Source organism: Capricornis sumatraensis, chromosome 16 (assembly GCF_032405125.1).
Source record: "Capricornis sumatraensis isolate serow.1 chromosome 16, serow.2, whole genome shotgun sequence".
In the NCBI taxonomy this organism is placed as follows: domain Eukaryota; kingdom Metazoa; phylum Chordata; class Mammalia; order Artiodactyla; family Bovidae; genus Capricornis; species Capricornis sumatraensis.
Window position 1 is genome coordinate 77,313,145 of NC_091084.1, and position 19,909 is coordinate 77,333,053.

The window sequence follows — 19,909 nt, forward strand, 5'->3', positions numbered from 1 at the left end:
GCGTGGGTTTGATCCCTGGTCAGGGAATCCCGCAAGCTGCACGGTGCGACCAAAAATATAAATTCACGAAACGCAAGATAGGCCGTGCGTGTGCACTCAGTCATGTCCAACTCTGTGCGACCCCATGGACTGTAGCCCGCCAGGCTCCTCTGTCCGTGGAATTTCCCAGGCAAGCATACTGGAGTGGGTTGCCATTTCCTCCTCCAAGGGACCTTCCCAACCCAGGGATCAGACCCAGGTCTCTTGAGTCTCCTGCACTGGCAGGCGGATTCTTTTATCACTGTGAAAGCACATCAGAATCTTCAAACAAGCAAACAAACAAAAAAGTTTGAAACTCTTCTGGGATAACACTGCAAAGCGAACAAATCCAGGTCAGAACTCCCTATCCAAGTTGCCAAATCAGTCAGTCCGTTTAGAGGTGACCCCAGACCATGACCTCAGCCATCAGAGACGGGAAGCAGGTCTGTGTCCTCTGGAGGTTTTCGGGGACACTCATACCTGATAACGTCCAGGAACACATCCGTGTAATAGACCTTGCCATCCACGCTGTCGTAGTCCAGGGAGATGACATTGTTGAGCTCCGGGACCGGTACATGCACATCCGTGTGGTCGCTGGTGTCCAGGGAGATACGCCGGATGGAGCCGCGGCTGGAGAAGAGCAGGTACGTCTCAGGAGCGGGGTCGCAGGTCTTCCCATCTCCCTTCAGCTGGATGCCGGTGGGGCAGGCACAGGAAAAGCCCGAGGGCCGGGGCAAGCACAGGTGAGAGCAGCCACCATTCCTGGGTCCGCACTTGTTCACACCTGGTGACGAAAGAGAGAGAACGGGGCAAGTTTTGACACCCGGCCCGGAATACGGTCTGAATCTTAACCAAGGCACGGGTTTGCTAGTCCCTGGCGGTCTACTGTTCTGCATAACAGGATGTGGTGCCCAGCAGGGATGAGCCGGAAGGAGCAGGGGTGTCTCCAAGAGTCCTTTAAAGGGGACAGCACGCTGCCGTGGGAGTATGAAGTACCCGTCGTACCCAGAGGGAACACAGCCTGATCCTGGAGAAGGGGCTTAGGCAGGTCCCTGTCCCTCTGGTTATAAAGGCATCTCTCTGCTCTGGATAGATCTCTGATGCTGAGAAGGCCCCAGAAAGTCAGAGGCCTCTGGCTCACAGCCCTCGGGGTCTTCTCACCCAGGGGCTGTGACCGGTCCACAGCCTGGATGTCCATGAGGCCTGGCAGGTTGGACCTCACCAGGATGACGTTGCTGCCAGTCCCCTTGTCGGCACGGTGGATGCTACGGGTCTGCCAGTCAGTCCAGTAGATATAGGCGTCGAGCAGGGTGAGGCCATACGGGTGCTGCACAGGTGATACCAATGTGTGCCGATTGGCACCGTTCAGATCCGCAGCCTCAATTCGCTGTGGAGGAGGGAGAGGGTACCGGGTGGCTGTTAGGAGGCTGGGAGCCCTCAGCAGAGATCCCGCGGCCCTCCTATACTCCCAGGCTCTGCGCAAGAGCAGGACCCCCACCTCGGTGTGGGCATCAGCCCAGAGCAGCTGGGAGCTGGCCTTGTCCACAGTCAGTCCGTTGGGCCACCCGAGGTTGCTGTTGATGAGCACGGTGCGGTCGGAGCCGTCCATCCCAGACCGCTCCAGCTTGGCATGCTCCCCCCAGTCCGTCCAGTACATGAACCTGGGCAAGAAACGGTAATAGCTGGTTCCTCCCACAGCTCCTCTACACTCACAATACGCCAAACACCGTGGAAAGCATTTACACGCACAAACAGGAGTTGTTTAATGACTACAGAGTTTCAGATTTGCCAGACGAAAAAGTTCTGGAGACCTGTTTCGCAATAATGTGAAAGTGCTAACACTACTGAACTGTATGCTTGAACATGGCTAAGATGGTAAATTTACTGTTATGTTTTTCACGATTAAAAAAACAGGACTTTCAGGACTTTCCCGGTGGTCCAGTGGCTAAGACTCGTGTTCACAATGCAGGGGGTCTAGCTTCAATCCCTGGTCAGGGAACTAGATCCCACATGCCATAATTAAGACCCTGCACAGCCAAAGAAATATTTTTTAAAAAATAATTAAAATATTTTAAAAATTAAAAAAAAATTTTAAGTACTTTCCATGCGTTATCTCACTTAATCCTTACAAGGTCCACAAGGCATGCATTTTCATTATCACCTCCACGTTACAGGTAAGGAATTTGAGGACCACACGTGTGTGCTAAGTCGCATCTGTCACGTCTGACTCTTTGGCCCCTATGGGCTGCAGAAGCCAGACTCCTCTGATCATGGGATTCTCCAGGCAAGAAGATTGGAGTGTGTCGCCATTTGGGGACCAGGGAGGTTAAATATTGAACCAAAGTGACAGACGCAGCTAATAAATGGTGAAAAAAATTGAATTCTGGATTTCTGATTCCAGGGTTCACGCTTGGAACCTCTAGGCTACATTGCCACCCTGAAGGACATCACACGCGAGAGGAAGTGCCCCCGGGATGTCAGTCTCGGTGCTCCTGCGAGGCGGGCGTGCTCATCCTGCCGCCCAGGGCCCCGGAGCCGCTCTCACCCCATCTCATGGTACAGTACGATGGCGCGCGGGCTGTCAAGGTTCTGCCACACCAACACCTTCCGCATGGACCCGTCCAGGTTGCCCACTTCGATCCGGTTGGTTCCGGTATCTGTCCAGTACACTTTCCGGCCGATGGCATCCACCGCGAGCCCATCTGTGGTCTGCAGCCCTGCAGGAAGTCGACAGAGCACACTGGTTCCTGTCTTAAGACAGATGGGCTCTCTCCCCAGCTCTGTAGCCAGACAGGCGGGCCCAAGGCTGGGAGCAAGGCCCACCTGTGGTGATGAGGTCCTCATGCTGCGAGCCATCCAGACGGGCACGGCTGATCCTGTGCAGCGTGCTGTCTGACCAGTACACTTTTCCTGGAAAGGGAAGGCGTGGCTCAGCCCGGACCTTCACCCCTCCCCGCCTCCAAAGGAACACACACAGCTGACTCGTGTTCTGAGACGCCTGGGCACGCCAGAGAGCCCTATGTCCCCAAGGAGAGGAACTCAAGAGAAATACAGAAATATTTATAACAGGATAGCCCTTGGCAGAGATGAAGAATGTGGCCCCCAACCCTCATAACGAAAGAAAAAGTGCTACAGAGGTGGGCAGGGGTTGTGCCAGAGGGAACGGGAGGCCCCTAAGCTGTTAGCAGGAGGCAAAGGGGGCAGCGAACAGAGGCAGCCATTGCTCTAGGGGCCAGGAGAGCAAGGAGAATCACGCAGACCTTCCTGGGGGTCCACCCCAACGGCAATGGTGTTCTTCATGGTCATGTTGATGGGCACCACCACGTCGGCAAAATAAGGGATGTCCAAGGAGACCATGCGGATGTCTATCCTCCTGGCGAAGATGAGGAAACTGTTCATGCCTGCCCAGGTGCAGAGAGAAGGAAAGAGGAGTCATCCCAGCATGGCCATGAGAGGATCTGGAGTAAGGCAAGCTGAAGTTCATGCTTTCTGTCTCCATTAGTTTCTAGTTGTGTGATCCTGAGCACATTATTTAAATTGTTTAAGACTCAGTTTCATCATCTGTAAAATGGGGACAATGACAGGGGGGCTGTAGGGATAAAAGATCAATACAGAAAAACCCTTAGCATTGGGTCTGATTCATAGACACAGTTCTGTATTAGTATCACAAAAGTGAATCTCTGTGAAGTTTAAAAAACTTCATGTAAAGTGAAAGAGGGCTTTGCCCACAGCCTGGGACAATTCAGAGCTCCTTCCTCACTCAAATTCCCTAGGAAGTTCGGGTTCAAATGTAGCCTACCATGCAGCATCCCCTAGGGAGAAACATCAGCTTCCAACATTTGGGCAGCCAGCTCCTGCTTCTGAGACCTTTCAATTCAGATTATCATGAAGGTTGTGCTGGTCGTGCCCTACTGACGCAAGTGCCATTTCCAAAGGAGGTACCATTACCTTGTAATTTATCACATGTTCTAGTATTTATCATACCAGTTTGGGGCAGATGGAACTAAAGTGATTTAGTCCAACCGAATCAGTATATTATAACAATTTCCCAACAGAGGAAAATAAAAAAGAAAGGAGCATCTTTTTCTAATGTGCATGAAGATGCCATGAGACCCAGTTGGACCCTGCTTCTAATCCTGCCTGCCTGTTCCCTTGTATCTCTTCTTTTTTTAAAAAAAAGGCTTTATCTTGCCCCTAGGCCTTTAGAAGCTTAGGTCCCTCAGACCACATTAGAGTCCACTTGCAAGGAAGGTAGAGAGTCACTGCCTCTGTCCCAGAGAGGCTCTAGCCAGGTCTGTGATGCCTAGACCTACCTGGTGAACAGGTCTTGCCATCAGGCATCACATTAATGCCTGTGGGGCAGGTACAACTGAAGCCACTTGGATTTGGGGACCGAAGACACAGATGGCTGCAGCCGCCATTCTCCATAGCGCATGGTGTAGACACTAGGTGGGGAGGAGGGAGTCAACGAGAAGGACCGTGGCAGAGGGAAGCCAAGGAGAAGCCCGTGTGGGCCAAGGGCTGGTCACCTGGGGGCCGTCGGCGGTGGAAGACGTGGATGTCCATCAGGTTCTCCAGGTTCTCCTGCAGGGTCTCCCGGTCCAGCCCCGTCAGCCGGTCGGCACTCTGGATGCTCTTGGTCTGCCAGTCTGTCCAGTAGATACGCTCCTCATAGAGGGTCAGCCCAAATGGGTGGGGCAGCTGGCTTCCGATCAGCACCTGCCAGGGCCCCCGCGCTTACGTCATGCCCCAAGCAGGTCTGACGGTACAGAGCAGGCGTCAAGGGCGCACTCTGCCGGTACCCCCTGCTGTGTGACCTTGAGCTAGAGCTGGTTCTATCTCTCGAGCCTTGGTCTACCAATCTGTGAGAGCATCATGACAGTGCCTGGCTCCAAGGGTTGTGTGATGATGTTAACGGATCATATATTATTTACATCATCTCAAAGAATCTCTACAAGTGACTTACTAACTACAAACAGAGAAACAGCAACTTCACAGTGGACACCACCTTCACCACACAATCAAAGCTGGTGACTTGCCTGGTGGCTCAGCGGTTAAGACTTTACCTTCCAATGCAGGGCGTGTGGGTTCAATCCCTGGTCAGGGAACTAAGATCCCACATGCCTCGTGGCCAAAAAACCAAAACATAAAACGGAAGCAATATGGCAACAAATTCAATAAAGACTTTTAAAATGGTCCACATTAAAAACAAACCTTAGAAGAAAATATTGGTATTGCAATGATGAGACAAGCTGACATCTGCCGCTACTAATAAGGCATACTGAGAAACTCAGGACACAACTTAATGTAGTATTCCTGCCCCAGATGTATAATCTGAATCTGATCACAAAGATACGTCAGACAAATTGAGGGACATTCTACAAAATAACTGGCATTTACTCTTTAAAGATACAAAGATGAAGAAAGATAAAGAAAAGCTGAGGAAATGTTCCAGATTAAAGAGACATCATGACTTAAAACAACTGTAATCTGGAGCTGGGCCCTAGACTAAAAAAAGAAGGAAAGTTATAAGGACATCACTGTAGCAATTGGTAGTGACACTGAATAGGGACTATGGATTAGACAGTAATGTTGTATCAACATTAAATTTCCTGATATTGATCACCGAAGTGTGATTATGTAAGACTGAGTTCTCATTCTTAGGAAATACACATTGGACTCTCTGGGGTTCAGGGCAGGATGCCTCCAATGCAATCTCAGATGGTTCAGAAAAATAAGGTGTTATGTGTGTGTGTGTGTGTGCATGCGTAGAGAGAGAATGAGAATGGTATGACCATGTGGCAAAATATCAGTTATTGCTTCTTTTGACTATTCCTGCAGTTTGTTAAGTTGGAAATTATACCAAAATTAACAGAGAGAGAGAAAGAGAGGTCATAGGCCCAGTATGTGACTGGTGATAAATTAGCGTTTGTGGTGATGGTTATTAGGAAAGCACTTATACCCCAGCCCACAAGCCACATGGTCCCTAGTTTGCTTTTATCATCAAGGAGCAGGGACCCCAGGCTCTGGAATGCAGCCACAGTCTCAGAGAAATAGCATTCACCCCACTCTTGATCTCCCCTAGGCCTCCCCGGGTTCTGCCAGCTGCCAGCCAGGAAGCCCTGTCGGGGAGGCAGTCAGGGCTGTGGGAGGATGCCCACATGCCACACTTACCTTCCTCTTGCTGCCATCAAGTCCGGCAAACTCAATCGTCTTCATGCCGGCATCAGCCCAGTAGAGCCTCTGGGACCCATAGTCGATGGCTAATCCATTAGGCCAGGTCAGATTGGAAGAGATGATGACCTGTCGACCTGAGGCATCCATGCCAGCTCGCTCAATCTTGGGACTTGCACCCCAGTCCGTCCAATACATGTACCTGGGCACAGGCAAGGGTCTTACAAGCCTTCCAGTTACTACCCAGTGGGGATTCAGGGTTCCCAGGGCTGGAGGGTTTCTACTTGCAGTGGCTGCCCCAGCCTCTTGCCTCAATTTCCAGCTCCCTTCTGGGTTCAGAGCTGTCTCAGAAAGCCTTTCATCTTGTATCACTACCAAAAGGCACCAAAGGTCTTAACTGTTTCCTTGACTGGATGGGTTAAAGAATTACGGTACATCAACTTAACAGAATTCTATATAATCATCAAGAAAAAAAAAAATCTACTGATGAAATGGGAAGATATCCAAGATATATAGTCAAGTAAAAAAAAACAAGGTACAGCTACAGTATGTTGTCAAACAAAAACCGCCACCACCACCACCATATGTATGCACACACGAGGAAGAAAATCTGGAAACACTACCCTTCACTGTTAACAACAGTTATTGTTGGAGAGTGACATTGGAGAGGATCTTCACTCTCGATAAACTGTTTAAAAAGACAATGGCTTACTTTGGTAAGCAGACCAAAAAGCAAAAACAAAAAATAAAAAGAAGGAAAAAAATTTTTAGATGTAAAAGATTTCCTTGGCCATGAAGGAGACAGATTGGTCACGATGCTCTGAGGTTTATACAGCTGTTCGTGCTTCCTCGGTGTGCCTGTAAGATCTAGCCTCTCTCCCTAGCCTCCAGACTCCACTCTAGTCCTCGGGTCTGGGGGTAGGGGGAGGGCTTGTTCCAAAGGGGCACATGCTCACCCGCCCATGGGCTCCACCACGATGTCCCGGGGGCGATCAAGGTTCTCCCAGATAAGGACTGTCCTCATGCTGCCGTCCGTGTTGGCCACTTCAATCCGGTCTGTCCCTACCAAGAAGTCGGTGCGGACAAAGATATCAACTCTAGTCTTGGTCATTCACCCTCTTACCTTCCATGCCCAGCACAGAGCTCACTGTGCCACAAATCCTCAAGAAATACTTTGTGATAAAAGCAATGAGTATGGAGGGACCTGAATTTCAAGAAAAATTCAAGGAACTGATTAGCTCCGTTGCTCGGAAGACTAAGGCTTCTTCAACCCAAGTAACGCATTCTGATAATTTAAGGCCATGCTTCTCAAACTTTACTGTGCCTAAGAACCAGAAGAGCTTGTGAAAATACGGATTCCTAAGCCCCAGAGATTCTGATTGAGCAGGTCTGGGGCGGGGCCCAGGAATCTGCACTTCTAACAAGTTCCCAGGTGATACTGACGCTGCTGGTCCAGGGACCACACTTTGAGTAGCTCTCATTTAAGGTACTCTCCCTGCCTCCCACACTTACCTGCCTAATAGAAAATGCCTCTTTCACCAAGATAATGATGGAAGGAAAACCACAGGGTGTCGGCTTCTCATCTGAAATGCCTCAAAGCATTCTCAAGCATCAGCTGCACAGCAGAAGCGGCTGCCACTTGAGTGGGAAATGCCAAACCCTCAGATGCGAGCTTCTAGTTTCAGTTCTGCAGCAGCCCAACCACTCCTGACCGACCAAGGCCTTCAGGCCAAGACGGAAACGGGCTAGGAGGGGCACTAGGTCCTTCTGAGCTGAGGCCAGGGTTCTAAATAAGAAATCCCAGCGTCTCAGGCCACACGCGCACTCTACATACCTGCATCTGTCCAGTACAGCTTGTTGGTGACCCAGTCAATGGCCAGGCCTGCCGGGCTCTCCAAACTGGTATCCACTACCACCTAGGTGGGAAGCAAGACTGTATCACCAACCGGACTTGCACCCCAGCTCTGGGGCCCAAACGCCAGCAACAGGCAGGCTGACAAAGGTCTGGGAGGCCCTTCCCTGGGAAAGGGTGAATCCCACCCCTCCCACCCGGCCCTCCCCGAGGGCCTGTGCCCCATGTCCGGGCCTACCTCCTGCCCCGTTCCATCCCACTTGGCCCTGCTGATGGTGTCAGTGCTGACGTCTGTCCAGTACACGTGGTCATCCCGGGAGTCCCAGTCAAGGGCCACAGCGCTGCGCACGTCAGCCAGTGGGATGACATCGTCGGACAGGTCCTCCGTGTCGAAGCTGATCCGACGGATGTCCATCCTTCGGGCAAAAAGCAGGAACTTGTCAAGACCTGATCAAAGGCCGAAAGGGGTCTTCTTTTAATGCTCTAAATCCAATAACAGTGGCAGACACAGACGCTCGCCTGCGGGACATCTGGTTCAACCACACTTCGTGGGGTCTGGTGCCCTTTGTCCCCTACGCTTCACACCTCAGACCCCCTCTGAGCACTGGGCAGCCCATGCTGGCACCATCAGACTTGAGGAGCCAGTGGCAATAGACGCCACCAGGGCCCAGAAGGGCATCCTGTTTAAGTGTCTGTCAGCCGCATCTCAACTCTCCTCTGCTCTCTTTGCTCAGCCCCACCTAGTGCACTGGACTAGATCTCTGTCAAGCCCCCACCCCACCGCTCTGCCTTCTGTGTCTGCTTCAGGACTTCTGCTCCACTGCATGGTCTAAGACCCCTTCCTCTACGCTCTTCGTGACTCAGGCCAGTAATGACTATTTGCTGAGTACCTGCTCCTTGCCCGGCACTGAGCTTCCCGTTTCCCTTGCCTTGTCTCCTTTACCCCCCTAACAGTCCTTCGTGGTTCACGCTATTCTTATTCTCATTTTCTGGATCAACGATCCAGAGGCTAACAGGGGCCCAGGAACTGGCCCAGGATCCCACAGCTACCAAGCCCCAGAGCAGGGGACTTGAACTCAGGTCTGACTTCAAAGGTGAAGTTCTGGCCACACTCCAATTCAGCATTTTCCCAGCTGGCTCTTCTCCATCCTCTGCCCCTATTCTGGTCTGTCTGAATATTTTCCAGTCTACTATTCTGCTTAGAAAGGCACTTCCTGCGTCACTTTATCAATTGAACTTCTTTCAGGGGGAAGTTCCTTGCATCTCATCAAGACCACATGGGAAGAGCTGGGCACAGGAGAATGCAAGGAAACAAGGTTCTCAATTCAAAGTGCGTTGAATGACTCCTGCCTCTGTTCCCTGGAATAGTTTCCCTGATTTCACTCTCTGGAAAGGACCTAGGTCCTGAGAGAAATTTGATTTTCACCAGAGACAAGGGAGGCGGCAGGCACGCAGCAGTAACAGAAGAGCCGTGAGCCGTGATGTGCGAAGCATCTCCCCAGCCCCTGGCTGGGTGTACCACCCAGCTGGATCACTCCTCTCTGGACTATTCTTAGGAAAAAAAAAATCACCTGCGCCTCTGAGCTAGACAAGGCCCACCTCTCAAGGCAATACACCTTCAGGAGCTCAAAGGAAGCCGAACAAAGCAGCAGTTCAGGGAGCTCCCAGGGAACCCATCATCTTTCACTCACTAGACACTTATTTATCCTGGGCTCTGTATACAAAGCATCATCAGATGTCTTTATCTTACTTTCTGGTTTAGGGGCTAAGATAGTCTTTAGGGTGATGCTAGAGGTAAAAGGGAAGTCACTCAGTTGTGTCCAACTCTTGGCGACCCCATGGACTATATAGCCTACCAGGTTCCTCTGTCTATGGAATTTTCCAGGCAAGAATACTGGAGTGGTTGCCATGTCCTTCTCCAGGGGATCTTCCCGACCCAGCGATTGAACCTGGCTCTCCCACATTGCAGGCAGACGCTTTACCGTCTGAGCCACCAGGGAAGCCCAAAGGTAAAGAGCTAGGGAACCATTCCCTTGCTTTATAGAAGGGTCTGGAGACCTCCCGCTGCCTAGAGACAAAGCGTCCTGGGTGAAATGACCCACGAACCTGTCTGCAGGGGTTCATGCTTGACTCTGCGGTGTCCCTGAGCCCTCAGGGATGGCCGTGGGGCCCTCAGCCCTCAGCTTTGACAGTGGAGCCCTCAGCTCCTTGCCTTCTTCCTCTCCAGGGGCTGCCTGAGGAGCTGGCTCCTCCCCTAGCCAGGCAATTCCCAAACTCCTCCCCCTTGTTCGCTCCACCCACCCTCACAAGGCAGGTCCACTGAGGCAGGGGCCCTAAACCCACTTACTCTGGGCACAGGCGTGGCTGCTGATCTTGCGGAAGCCGGTGGGGCAGGCACAGGTGTAGTTCTGTCCACTGGGCAGACACAGGTGGGTGCAGCCTCCGTTGTTGTCCCCACAGCGGTTTTTCCCTGCTCAAAAAGCCCAGAGCGAGAGGGTCAGGTGAGGCCAAAGGTTGGCAGGAGTCCCGGGGCTAGTGAGTGGGGGTTTAGCAAAGGCATGATCTTCCTGAAGGAAGAAACTGTGTCTTCTTACTTTGTATATCTGCCCCCACCTATGAGCAGAGTGAATACCTGATACACAGGAAATGTTTGCATGAATTAGATGGGGGATAGCAAAGCAGTGTGAGTCTTTCCTAAGTCTCCATGTTGTACCCTACAGGTCCAGCAGAGGGCGGAATGAGTCCACACCAGCGCCAACCTTAAATTTCCTTGCTGGAAACCCTGGCAACTGTTGACAGGTACAAGGAAGGTTCTCAGAAGCACTGGAAGCTCACTAGGTGAGCGTTTCTTTTTTTACCTGCAGGCTGGCGCTGGGGGTGCAGGGTGTGGATGTCCATGGGGAAGTGGAGTTTGTTGCGAATGATCTCCTGGTTCTTGCCAGTAAATTTGTTGGCACTATTGATGCTCTTGGTGTGCCAGTCTGTCCAGTACAAGCTGTCTTCAAACACCGTGATGGCAAAGGGATGCGGGAGGCCTGGGGAAAGTCCAAGAGGACCTCAGGTTACACATGGCCTGCCCGGCCCCTGAGCCCAGGCCGGGCGTCTGTACAAATCTCACCCTCTGCCAAAGGCTTCTGGGGGCTGGGACAGGGTAGGCAGAACAAGAGATGAAGGAGAGTAAAGGGAGGGCCTCACCCTGGCTAATGACAGCCTTGCGGTGACTCCCGTCCAGATTGGCCCTCTCAATGACGTGGTGCTTAGCGTCCACCCAGTACATACGGCGCCCGGCATAATCAATGGTGAGGCCGTTGGGCCAGAAGAGATGAGTATCAGCGATGATGCGGCGGCCAGAGCCATCCATGCTGGAGGCCTCGATGCGGGGGGTGTTGCCCCAGTCTGTCCAGTAAATGGTCCTGGGAAGAGAGAAAAGGACATTGAGAGGCAGGTAGCAGAGGGCAGGTAAGGTGCCCAGCATAGTAATCAAGCAGAGGGCTCTTATCGATTTCACCCAGGGACTCCAACTGGTAGGCAATACATTCTGTTGGGTTTACAGAGTGTTTTTCAATGTTTGACTTCTTTATTTTATTATTATTAAACATTGTTTTGGCCACATCGCATGGCATGTGGGCCCTTAGTTCCCTGACTAGGGATCCAACTCATGCCCCCTGCATTGGAAGTACGGAATCTTAATCACGGGACCACCAGGGAAGTCCCTTGATGCTTGAATTTAAATGTCTCTAGACAGAGAATGTATTCATTTGACAAAAATATTTTGGAACATCTGCTATGAGATGAGCATATCTTTTCGCACTGAGAGCATGGCAGTGAACAAAAGAGATGAAAATCCTGACCTTGTGAAACTGAAAAAAATACTAGCGGGCTACTACTTAGGACAAGAATTTTCTTCTTGGTCACAGCCTCTACCATTGCCCTTTTGTAATTTTCACACCTGCACATGCACACACACACACCACACTATGCTTCTAAAACAGCTCACCTACAACTGTAGGATCTTAGAAGACACCCCTCTCAATTGATTGCACTTAATTTTTAAAAGCTAGAGGCAAATAACTTCCCCTCCAAAAGACCTTTCTTCTACTAATAAAATTACTAAATTTTATTAATTCGCTCAACCCTATAAACTAATAACAAAAATACTAAACAGCTACCACTTATATACTGTGTGTCATGCCATTTAAAATTCATCTTCACACAGCTGTGAGGTAGGTATATTTTTATCACCAGTTTAGAAATGAGTAAAATGGAAGCCTAGAGAGATGAACTAGCCCCAAGGCCATACAGTCAGTTACCGAAGAGCTGGAAACCCAGGTGGGTCTGGGTGCAAAGCCAAGGCTATTAACACCACACTGTGAGGTCCCCTGGCCCCCCAGGAAAGTCTGGCACAGGTGACGGAGGAACTGTCCCTAAAGGTCATAAGAGGAACGTGGCAGCTGCAGTCACGTCTCGCTCACCCCTCCATGGGGTGCAAGGCGATGGCCCTGGGCTTCTCCAGGTTCTGCCACAGCAGCACCTTCCGGTGGGCCCCGTCCAGGTTGGCCACCTCAATCCTTGAGGTCCCCGAGTCGGTCCAGTAGAGTTTGTCATGGACCCAATCCACAGCCAGGCCCCCTGGTGGAAAGAGGCCATGGAAAGAGGGTCAGGGGTTCAGCCAGGGCCCCTGTAGAAACAAGGCCAACTCTTGCATGAAGCTGTTTCTTGGGCCAGGCACTCTTCTCACCATTTTACAAACACATGTTTTACCTTGAATTGTCACAACAACCGTGTGAGCTAGGTGCTATAATAATCCCCATGAGGATGGAAGCAACTGAGGCAAAGAGAACTCAAGCAACCATCCAAGGTCACGCGTCTCCTCCTCTCAGCCAATCATATTCCCCTTCCGGAATCCTAGCTCCCTGACCCCCACTGGCTCCAGGGTTTGCAATTTGTGCCTCAGGGTTTTACAGGGGAACATCATCAGCTCCATAAGCATCTGAGTCAAATGTGCTTAATTAATACCGAATTCTAACCCACTTCCCCTGCTTGTCGAATGGCCTGAGATGGCAGAGTGAGCTACTGTTTTTCTAATCTGCAAACATTTGGATGCTATCTATCTGGGTCCATCAGAATATTCCTAATATGAAGTAATCAAAACAAAAGTCAGAATTAGATGGGATGCCAGGCTGATAGAGAATTAGAGCTGTCATCCACAAATCTCTGGTTTCAAACAGTTCCTCAACGTAATGGTCTCAGTATTCTCACTGATCGAGCTCAATAACAAGCCTGTAAAATGAATGTAGACTAGTGAACATTTTCTGTATTAGAGCTGCATGCAAGGTTTCAATGTGAGATGTTTTGCTGCCTAAAGGTTTGTGGCCACTCACGTGTTCCTCCCTTGGTGGCTTTGCACGTGGTGTGGCCCTGCCCCTCCCCGTGGGGCCTCATTCCTTACCCGGGCTCTCGAGCCCTGTAGACACAACCTCCTCCACGTTGCTGCCATTGAGGTTGGCGCGGAGGATCCGGTCCAGGGTGACGTCAGACCAGAAGACAAGCTCGCGCCGGTGGTGGAAGTCTAGGGCGATGGCATTCTCCAGGTTGTTGAGCAGCAGCGTGTACTCGGAGCGGTGCGGCAGCACCTGCCGGATGTCGATGCGATTGGCGAACAGTAGCACAGGCTCCGGCCCTGGGATGTGGCATAGAAATGGGGTCCCCACTGGGCTCCAGAGCTGCCCCCTGGCAGCCATCAGCATGCACCCCCCCCCAAGCTCCAAGGGGGCCCCTGGCCCACTAGGGCATGTCCCAAGCCGTCAGCATCCATCATTACGAGAAGACTGGCAGCCTGCAAAGTGTACATCTCATCCCATTCTTGGGGCCCAGAATGCAACTCACAACTCCATTCTATTGCGATGGAAACATCCCTCTGGAACGAACTTATGTCCCCAGGGAGGAAGGATACAGGGAGGGAATAGATAGGGAGTTTGGGATGAATATGTACACGCTGCTATATTTAAAATGGATAACCAACAAGGACCTATATAGCAGAAGGAACTCTGCTCAATGTTACGTGGCAGCCTGGATGCGAGGGGAGTATGGGGGAAATGGATTCATGTACATGCATGGCTGAGTCCCTTTGCTGTGCACCTGAAACTATCCCAACATTGTTAATTGACAGTTTTGTTGTTCAGTCACTCAGTAGTGTCCGACTCTTTGTGACCCCATGGACTACAGCACGCCAGGCTTCCCTGTCCTTCACCAACTCTCAGAGTTTGCTCAAACTCGTTAATCGGCTATACCCCAATATAAAATTAAAAGGCAGAAAGAAAAAAAAGAACCATCTCTCTAACTCTCTACCAATCTCCAAGCACCAGAGCCCCTGGCTACCCTGCTCAGCTCTCTGCCCACCCAGCCAAACGCCAACCCCCACCCCCCCTTACCCAGAGCCTTGCAGCTGCGCCGGTCAGGCCGGAGTTCGTAGCCTGCTTCACACCAGCACTGGAAAGCCCCCTCGCTGTTGGTGCAGCCCTGGCTGCAGTACCCCTCCTCGGCACATTCGTTCACATCTGTGACAACGGAGCAAGGGCAGATCTTGGTTCTACCATCTTCCAGCCCTAGCTCCCAAGCTGACCAGCTCTTTTCTGCCCACACACCGGCCTACTTCCCAGGTCCAGCGGGAAGACTACAGAGCAAGTGGTTAAGGGGTTTGAGCTGGGCTGGGATCCCAGCTCTGCTATTCGTCGGCACTGCGACCTTCATTAAGTGACAGCCTCTCTGAGCTTTCATTTCCCCCCATCTTCGAAACGAGAGGAACAACAATCCCCAGCTCCTGGGGCTATTGAGATAATGACACACGGTCACGTCTCTCAGAGGGCTGACCCATGGTTAACCCAGCCCCCTGGCCCTGCTCCCGCTGGGGGCCCCAGCTCACCCTGGCAGGTGCGCCCATCCTCGGTGAGCCGGTAGCCGGTGTGGCAGGTACACTGCACGGCCCCCCGCACCATCTGGCACTTCTGGGCGCAGCCGCCATTGTTAACGTTGCAGTTCTCCCCACCCGTCCGGGGCCCTGTGCCAGCCAAGCCAGAGATGGGAGTTGAGCCCGGAATCCTCCCCGAGACGGCCGACTTGGCATTCCACCTGGGCCACGAAGAACAGCTCCCGGGGCTGCAAGCGTCCCTGGGGAGGACTCTCTTTGAAGCAGATGGGTGGGGCGCGGCCACAAACCACAGGCGGGGAGTGGGGTGGGGACACTCACGGCAGTTCTGCTGTGGGCTCTCATCGCTGTTGTCCCCACAGTCGTTGACCCCGTTACACAGCTTCCTCTGCCCAATGCAGCGCCCGTTCCAACACAGGAACTGGTCTGAGGCACACTGGGGGCTTCCTAGAGAGGAAGATGGGGAGGGAAGGAGAGCCAGGTCAGCGCCGGGAAGGGCTGACGGGGCTTGGGTCAACAATAACAAAAAAAGATAGGAGCCTGTCATTTTCTAGGCCGAGCTGGAGACAGATGAGACTCAAGGTGGGAGGGTCGGGGTCCAGGGCAGGAAACAGCTCAGACAGGGCTGTCTGCGTGCATGTTCTCCCCAGGACAGCACAGTGGCATGGTGAGATGGGACGTGGGGCAGAATGAGAGAGCCCACCCATGTGTCCGGCACCTGTGCAGCTAGGGGAGGGGGCGTAGGGCTGTCAACCAGAGAGCAGGCCAGAGCAACAGGCGCTGGCCGCGTGTGAGTAAGAATGTGAGAGGCCATGGAAACTCCCGGCCCTGATATTGTGTTCCAGGCCGTGAGGCTGTGGGTCAAAGGATGCACCTGATTTGACACTGGTAAGTGAGACAAGCAGGACGAATCCAGGCCACGGGCAAGACTTGATGAAAGCGTCACGTCAGCCCGACTGGAGAGGCAGCAGGAGAGGCAGCGGTAACACCCTCTCTCCCCCTCCTTGCTCCAGCCTCCCTACGGGCCCGGGGGCGTGGGGTCCTCCAGGGAGACCCTACCCGTGCTCTCACAGTTCTCTTCGTCGCTGTTGTCTGCGCAGTCGTCCTCCCCATCACAGCGCCAGGACAGACGGACGCAGCGGCCCGAGCGACAGCGGAACTGTTCCGCCGTACACACCGAGGTGGCTGGGCAAAGCGCAGGGCTGATGAGAGGCTGACCTCGCTTTAGCCCGAAGCCCCACCCTGCCACCCTAGGCTGCACTTCATGCCAGCACCCACGCCACTTTTCTTTTTTCCCTAAGATTTTTTTTTTTTTATGTGGACCATTTTTCTTTTTGGGGGGCCATTTTTAAAGTCTGTATTGAATTGTTACAATGTTGTTTTTGTTACACGTTTTGGATTTTTTTTTGGCCAGGAAGCAAGAGGGATCTTAACTCCCTGAACAGAGATCAAACCGGCACCCCCTGTCTTCCAAGCTAAATCTTAACTAAAGGATTGCAGTGAAATCCCTCTGATACTCTTTTTGACACCGGGGTCACAGCTGGTCTCTATGGCATCTCTGTGGGAATCAAAAAAAGGTGTCTTTTCCTCAAGACATTTTACTGCCGTCTGCTGGAAAACTGCCATGATGACTATATAAATCTAGAGAATTATGGAATATATAAGTCTACTGGGGACTGGCATCCTTTGGACCTAGCACCTTTGTGCAGAGCCCAACCTACACGACTGGACGTGGTGGACCTGTCTTCACTATCCTGGAGCTTTATCAGAGGCGGCCTGTCCCTGCTTGCGGCCCAGACCTTGGCACTGCCCCCCACTCACTGCAGTTGCGCTCATCAGACTGGTCATCACAGTCCGCGTCGCCATCACAGCGCCAGCCCGCGTTGATGCACAGGCCGCTGTCGCACATAAACTCGCCAGAGCGGCAGGGCTGGTGGGAGGCTGGGGAGACACGCCAGGCTTCTGTCCTTAGCCAGTCCACACACGCAGTGTCCCACAGTGGACCAGGAAGCAACAGCCCTGGCACCCCGGCTCCCCCATGTTGGCCCCATAGGGAACCAGGGACTCCAGAAGCTCCTCCCCCGAGCTCCTGCCCCAGCTGGCAACCGGGCCTCACCCCCACCCCCCAGGAGCTCCTCCCAGCCTGGCCTCCCCTCCTCCACCCAGCTGGCCAGAGTGCTCACAGCAGTCAGACTCGTCCGACCAGTCTCCGCAGTCGTCGTCACCATCGCAGTGGTAGATGTCGAGGACGCAGCGGCCGTAGGCACACTGGAACTCCTCCAGGTTGCAGGGGGGCGCTGGCACTGCTGAGGCTGGAAGGAGGGCAAGGCGGGGAAGGGCACACACTCAGGCCCCCTCAGATGAGAGGGGCCCGTACTCGTCCAAGGGGCCAGGCACTCAGACACAGAAGTTTCCTTGGGTGTGGCCCTGATACACGCCCGTATGCCAGAGGACCAAAGGGAGGCCTCCATTCTCACCTGGGGCACCTGTTCCCTGCCAGCCCCGCCCAGGAGGAGCTGTTGCCTAAGAACCCACCCTCCCGGCCGGTCCACGCTATCCTTTCACTCCTTGGCCTGGCCCTCAGCCCACCCATCGCATGGCGCCCTCTGCCCCCAGCCCGGCCCGGCCCGGCAGCCTGAGCCCTGGGGCCACTCACGACAGCTCTCCTCGTCGGAGCCGTCTTTGCAGTCGGTGTCTCCGTCACAGTACCAGTGCTCAGCAATGCAGCTTCCATCGCTGCAGCGGAATTCCTTGTCCGAGCACTTGCGCATGTCTGGGGGGTGGGGAAGGGGGTACACAATGGGACGGCAATCCTGAAGGAGCCGCACCGGTTACCCTCCTGTCATCCTCCCTGACTCCCACCCTCGCTGCCCCCCTGGGAGTCTGACCCAGGCCCCGCAAGACTCTGTGGGTTCGGTATGGACTCCTGAGGGGAAAGAAGAGGCCCTGGAGAGACTGGCCTCAGGTTCCTGTTCTGTGCTCCCCGGGGTGTCGGCCCCGTCTCCCCATCCTGCTCTCCTCCAGCTGCTCCAGATGCCCGGGCAGTTCAAGGGTTGGGCAGTGCTAGGGCGCCTGAGGCTCTTGCCCCTGCCTCGGCAGGGCCATCCACCAGCCTCCCTGCCTGCCCCCGCCACCCCCTGGAGCACCGCTCACCACACTGCTCGTCACTGTTGTCGCCGCAATCGTTGTCACCATCACAGTGCCACAGGCTCCGGATGCAGTAGCCATTCTGGCAAGGGAACTCGTCCTCCTCACACTCCCGGGGGGCTGCGGGCACAGAGCGGTCAGGCTGCTGCAGGCCAGGGCGGGGGGCCAGCCAGCGCCCGGACGCCCAGCGGGAAGCCTGGTGGAGCAGAGCAGCTCCCATGCTGCCCTAGGGAGCCGGGGAGCTGGCTGTCCCCACCCTGCCAGGGGGGCTTAGATAAGCCGAGAGAGGAGGTGGAAGGACAGGAGCCAGAGAACACGGGCTGGGGCCTCATTTTCCTTTCGTTTCTTTCTTTCTTTATTTTGTATTTATTTATTTTAATTGGAGGGTAATTACAATATTGTAGTGGTTTTGCCGTACATTGACGTGAATCAGCCATGGGTGTATGTAATACACCGCATTAACAAATTGAAAGATAAAAACCACATGATTATCTCAATAGATGCAGAGAAAGCCTTTGACAAAATTCAACATCCATTTATGATAAAAACCTTCCAGAAAGCAGGAATGGAAGGAACACACCTCAACATAATAAAAGCTATATGTGACAAACCCACAGCAAACATTATCCTCAATGGTGAAAACTCAGGGCCTCGTTTTCTGATTGAAACGCCTTTCCCCGCCGAGCCAAATGGAAGCCACCCAGCCCCGCCCAGCACTCACGACAGTCCTGCTCGTCCGAGTCATCCTCACAGTCGTTGTCCCCGTCGCACACCCAGGAGCGGCGGATACACTTGCCGTTGTCACAGTGAAAGTCGAGAGGGGAGCAGGTGGGCAGCTCTGAGCCCAGGGAAGGGGAGGGGAACAGGGGTCAGTCTGGTGCACTTATTCAGAGGCAGGCCCCATCCTTCCCTCTGGCCCTGTCTGAATTACGGTCCCTCCTCACTGGCTCCTCCAACTGCCCCCGGCCCCTACTAATACAGAACCAGGCAGAAACAGCAGCTAAGAAGAGAGAGCTTCCTTAGGGAGTGGTGGTCAGGGGTTCACAGGACAGAAGAGTCCGAGGAACTCAAAACACCGGGAAAGCAGTGAAGGAAAGCATGAAAACAGAAACAAATGTATTTCCCCCGTTTCCTCTTATTAAATGATGACTGACACACCTGGGCTCGATGTCAAGTCCTAGAACTCATTACTTCTATCACACAAGCCAGTTTACCCTCAGTTAGCTCCAGGTTCTTCCGACTGTACAATGGGGATAATTATAATTGACTCAGAGAGGTCTTTTGAGATAATGCATATGAACGTGCCCCATGAAAGTGAGCCATTTACCACCGTCGCAATTAGCTAAACTGGTTAGGGGTAATAAGGTCCAGGCTATAGCTTCTCTCTTACGAGACTAATTAGCCTCCCTCAAATGTAGGTGCTGCCGGGGTCGGGGCCACACCCCAGAACCCAGAAAAGTAACTGGCTCAGGAGCAATATTGCTACACATCCAAGACGTGTATCCAGGGCACCCTAGCCTGTTGTGTATGTTATTGCACTAGGGGAAAGAGGAGACTTAACAAGAATATAAAATTTCTTACCAAGTTTATGTTATTTAAAAAGGTGTGATTACACAGAACACCAACGTAAGAAATAAAGTCTGCATCCATGTATAGCGTGCACATTCAAAAATGCACAAATATGCATCACAAATACACAGGCACACAAATACAGAGATCCGCTCAAGGCTGTTTTTTGCTATGCTTGTTTAAAATCTCTGTTTCATTGGCTATGTTGGGTGTGTTCGGTTGCT

At 52.8% G+C, this 19,909-nt stretch overlaps 1 protein-coding gene across 1 annotated transcript in view; it reads right to left on the reverse strand.

The window, feature by feature from the left end:
• LRP4 (LDL receptor related protein 4) overlaps positions 1-19,909 on the reverse strand; it is a 53,949-nt gene that overhangs the window by 16,091 nt on the left and 17,949 nt on the right. The window contains 26 exon segments of the mRNA XM_068988050.1: positions 499-802; positions 1,180-1,405; positions 1,517-1,679; positions 2,564-2,735; positions 2,842-2,928; positions 3,279-3,419; positions 4,332-4,463; positions 4,548-4,737; positions 6,193-6,394; positions 7,149-7,254; positions 8,027-8,108; positions 8,283-8,491; positions 10,392-10,514; positions 10,903-11,079; positions 11,240-11,457; positions 12,517-12,673; positions 13,494-13,724; positions 14,476-14,601; positions 14,967-15,101; positions 15,291-15,416; positions 16,029-16,154; positions 16,791-16,910; positions 17,153-17,281; positions 17,626-17,742; positions 18,123-18,236; positions 18,838-18,954. Coding sequence (XP_068844151.1) covers positions 499-802; positions 1,180-1,405; positions 1,517-1,679; positions 2,564-2,735; positions 2,842-2,928; positions 3,279-3,419; positions 4,332-4,463; positions 4,548-4,737; positions 6,193-6,394; positions 7,149-7,254; positions 8,027-8,108; positions 8,283-8,491; positions 10,392-10,514; positions 10,903-11,079; positions 11,240-11,457; positions 12,517-12,673; positions 13,494-13,724; positions 14,476-14,601; positions 14,967-15,101; positions 15,291-15,416; positions 16,029-16,154; positions 16,791-16,910; positions 17,153-17,281; positions 17,626-17,742; positions 18,123-18,236; positions 18,838-18,954 — 4,030 coding nt within the window.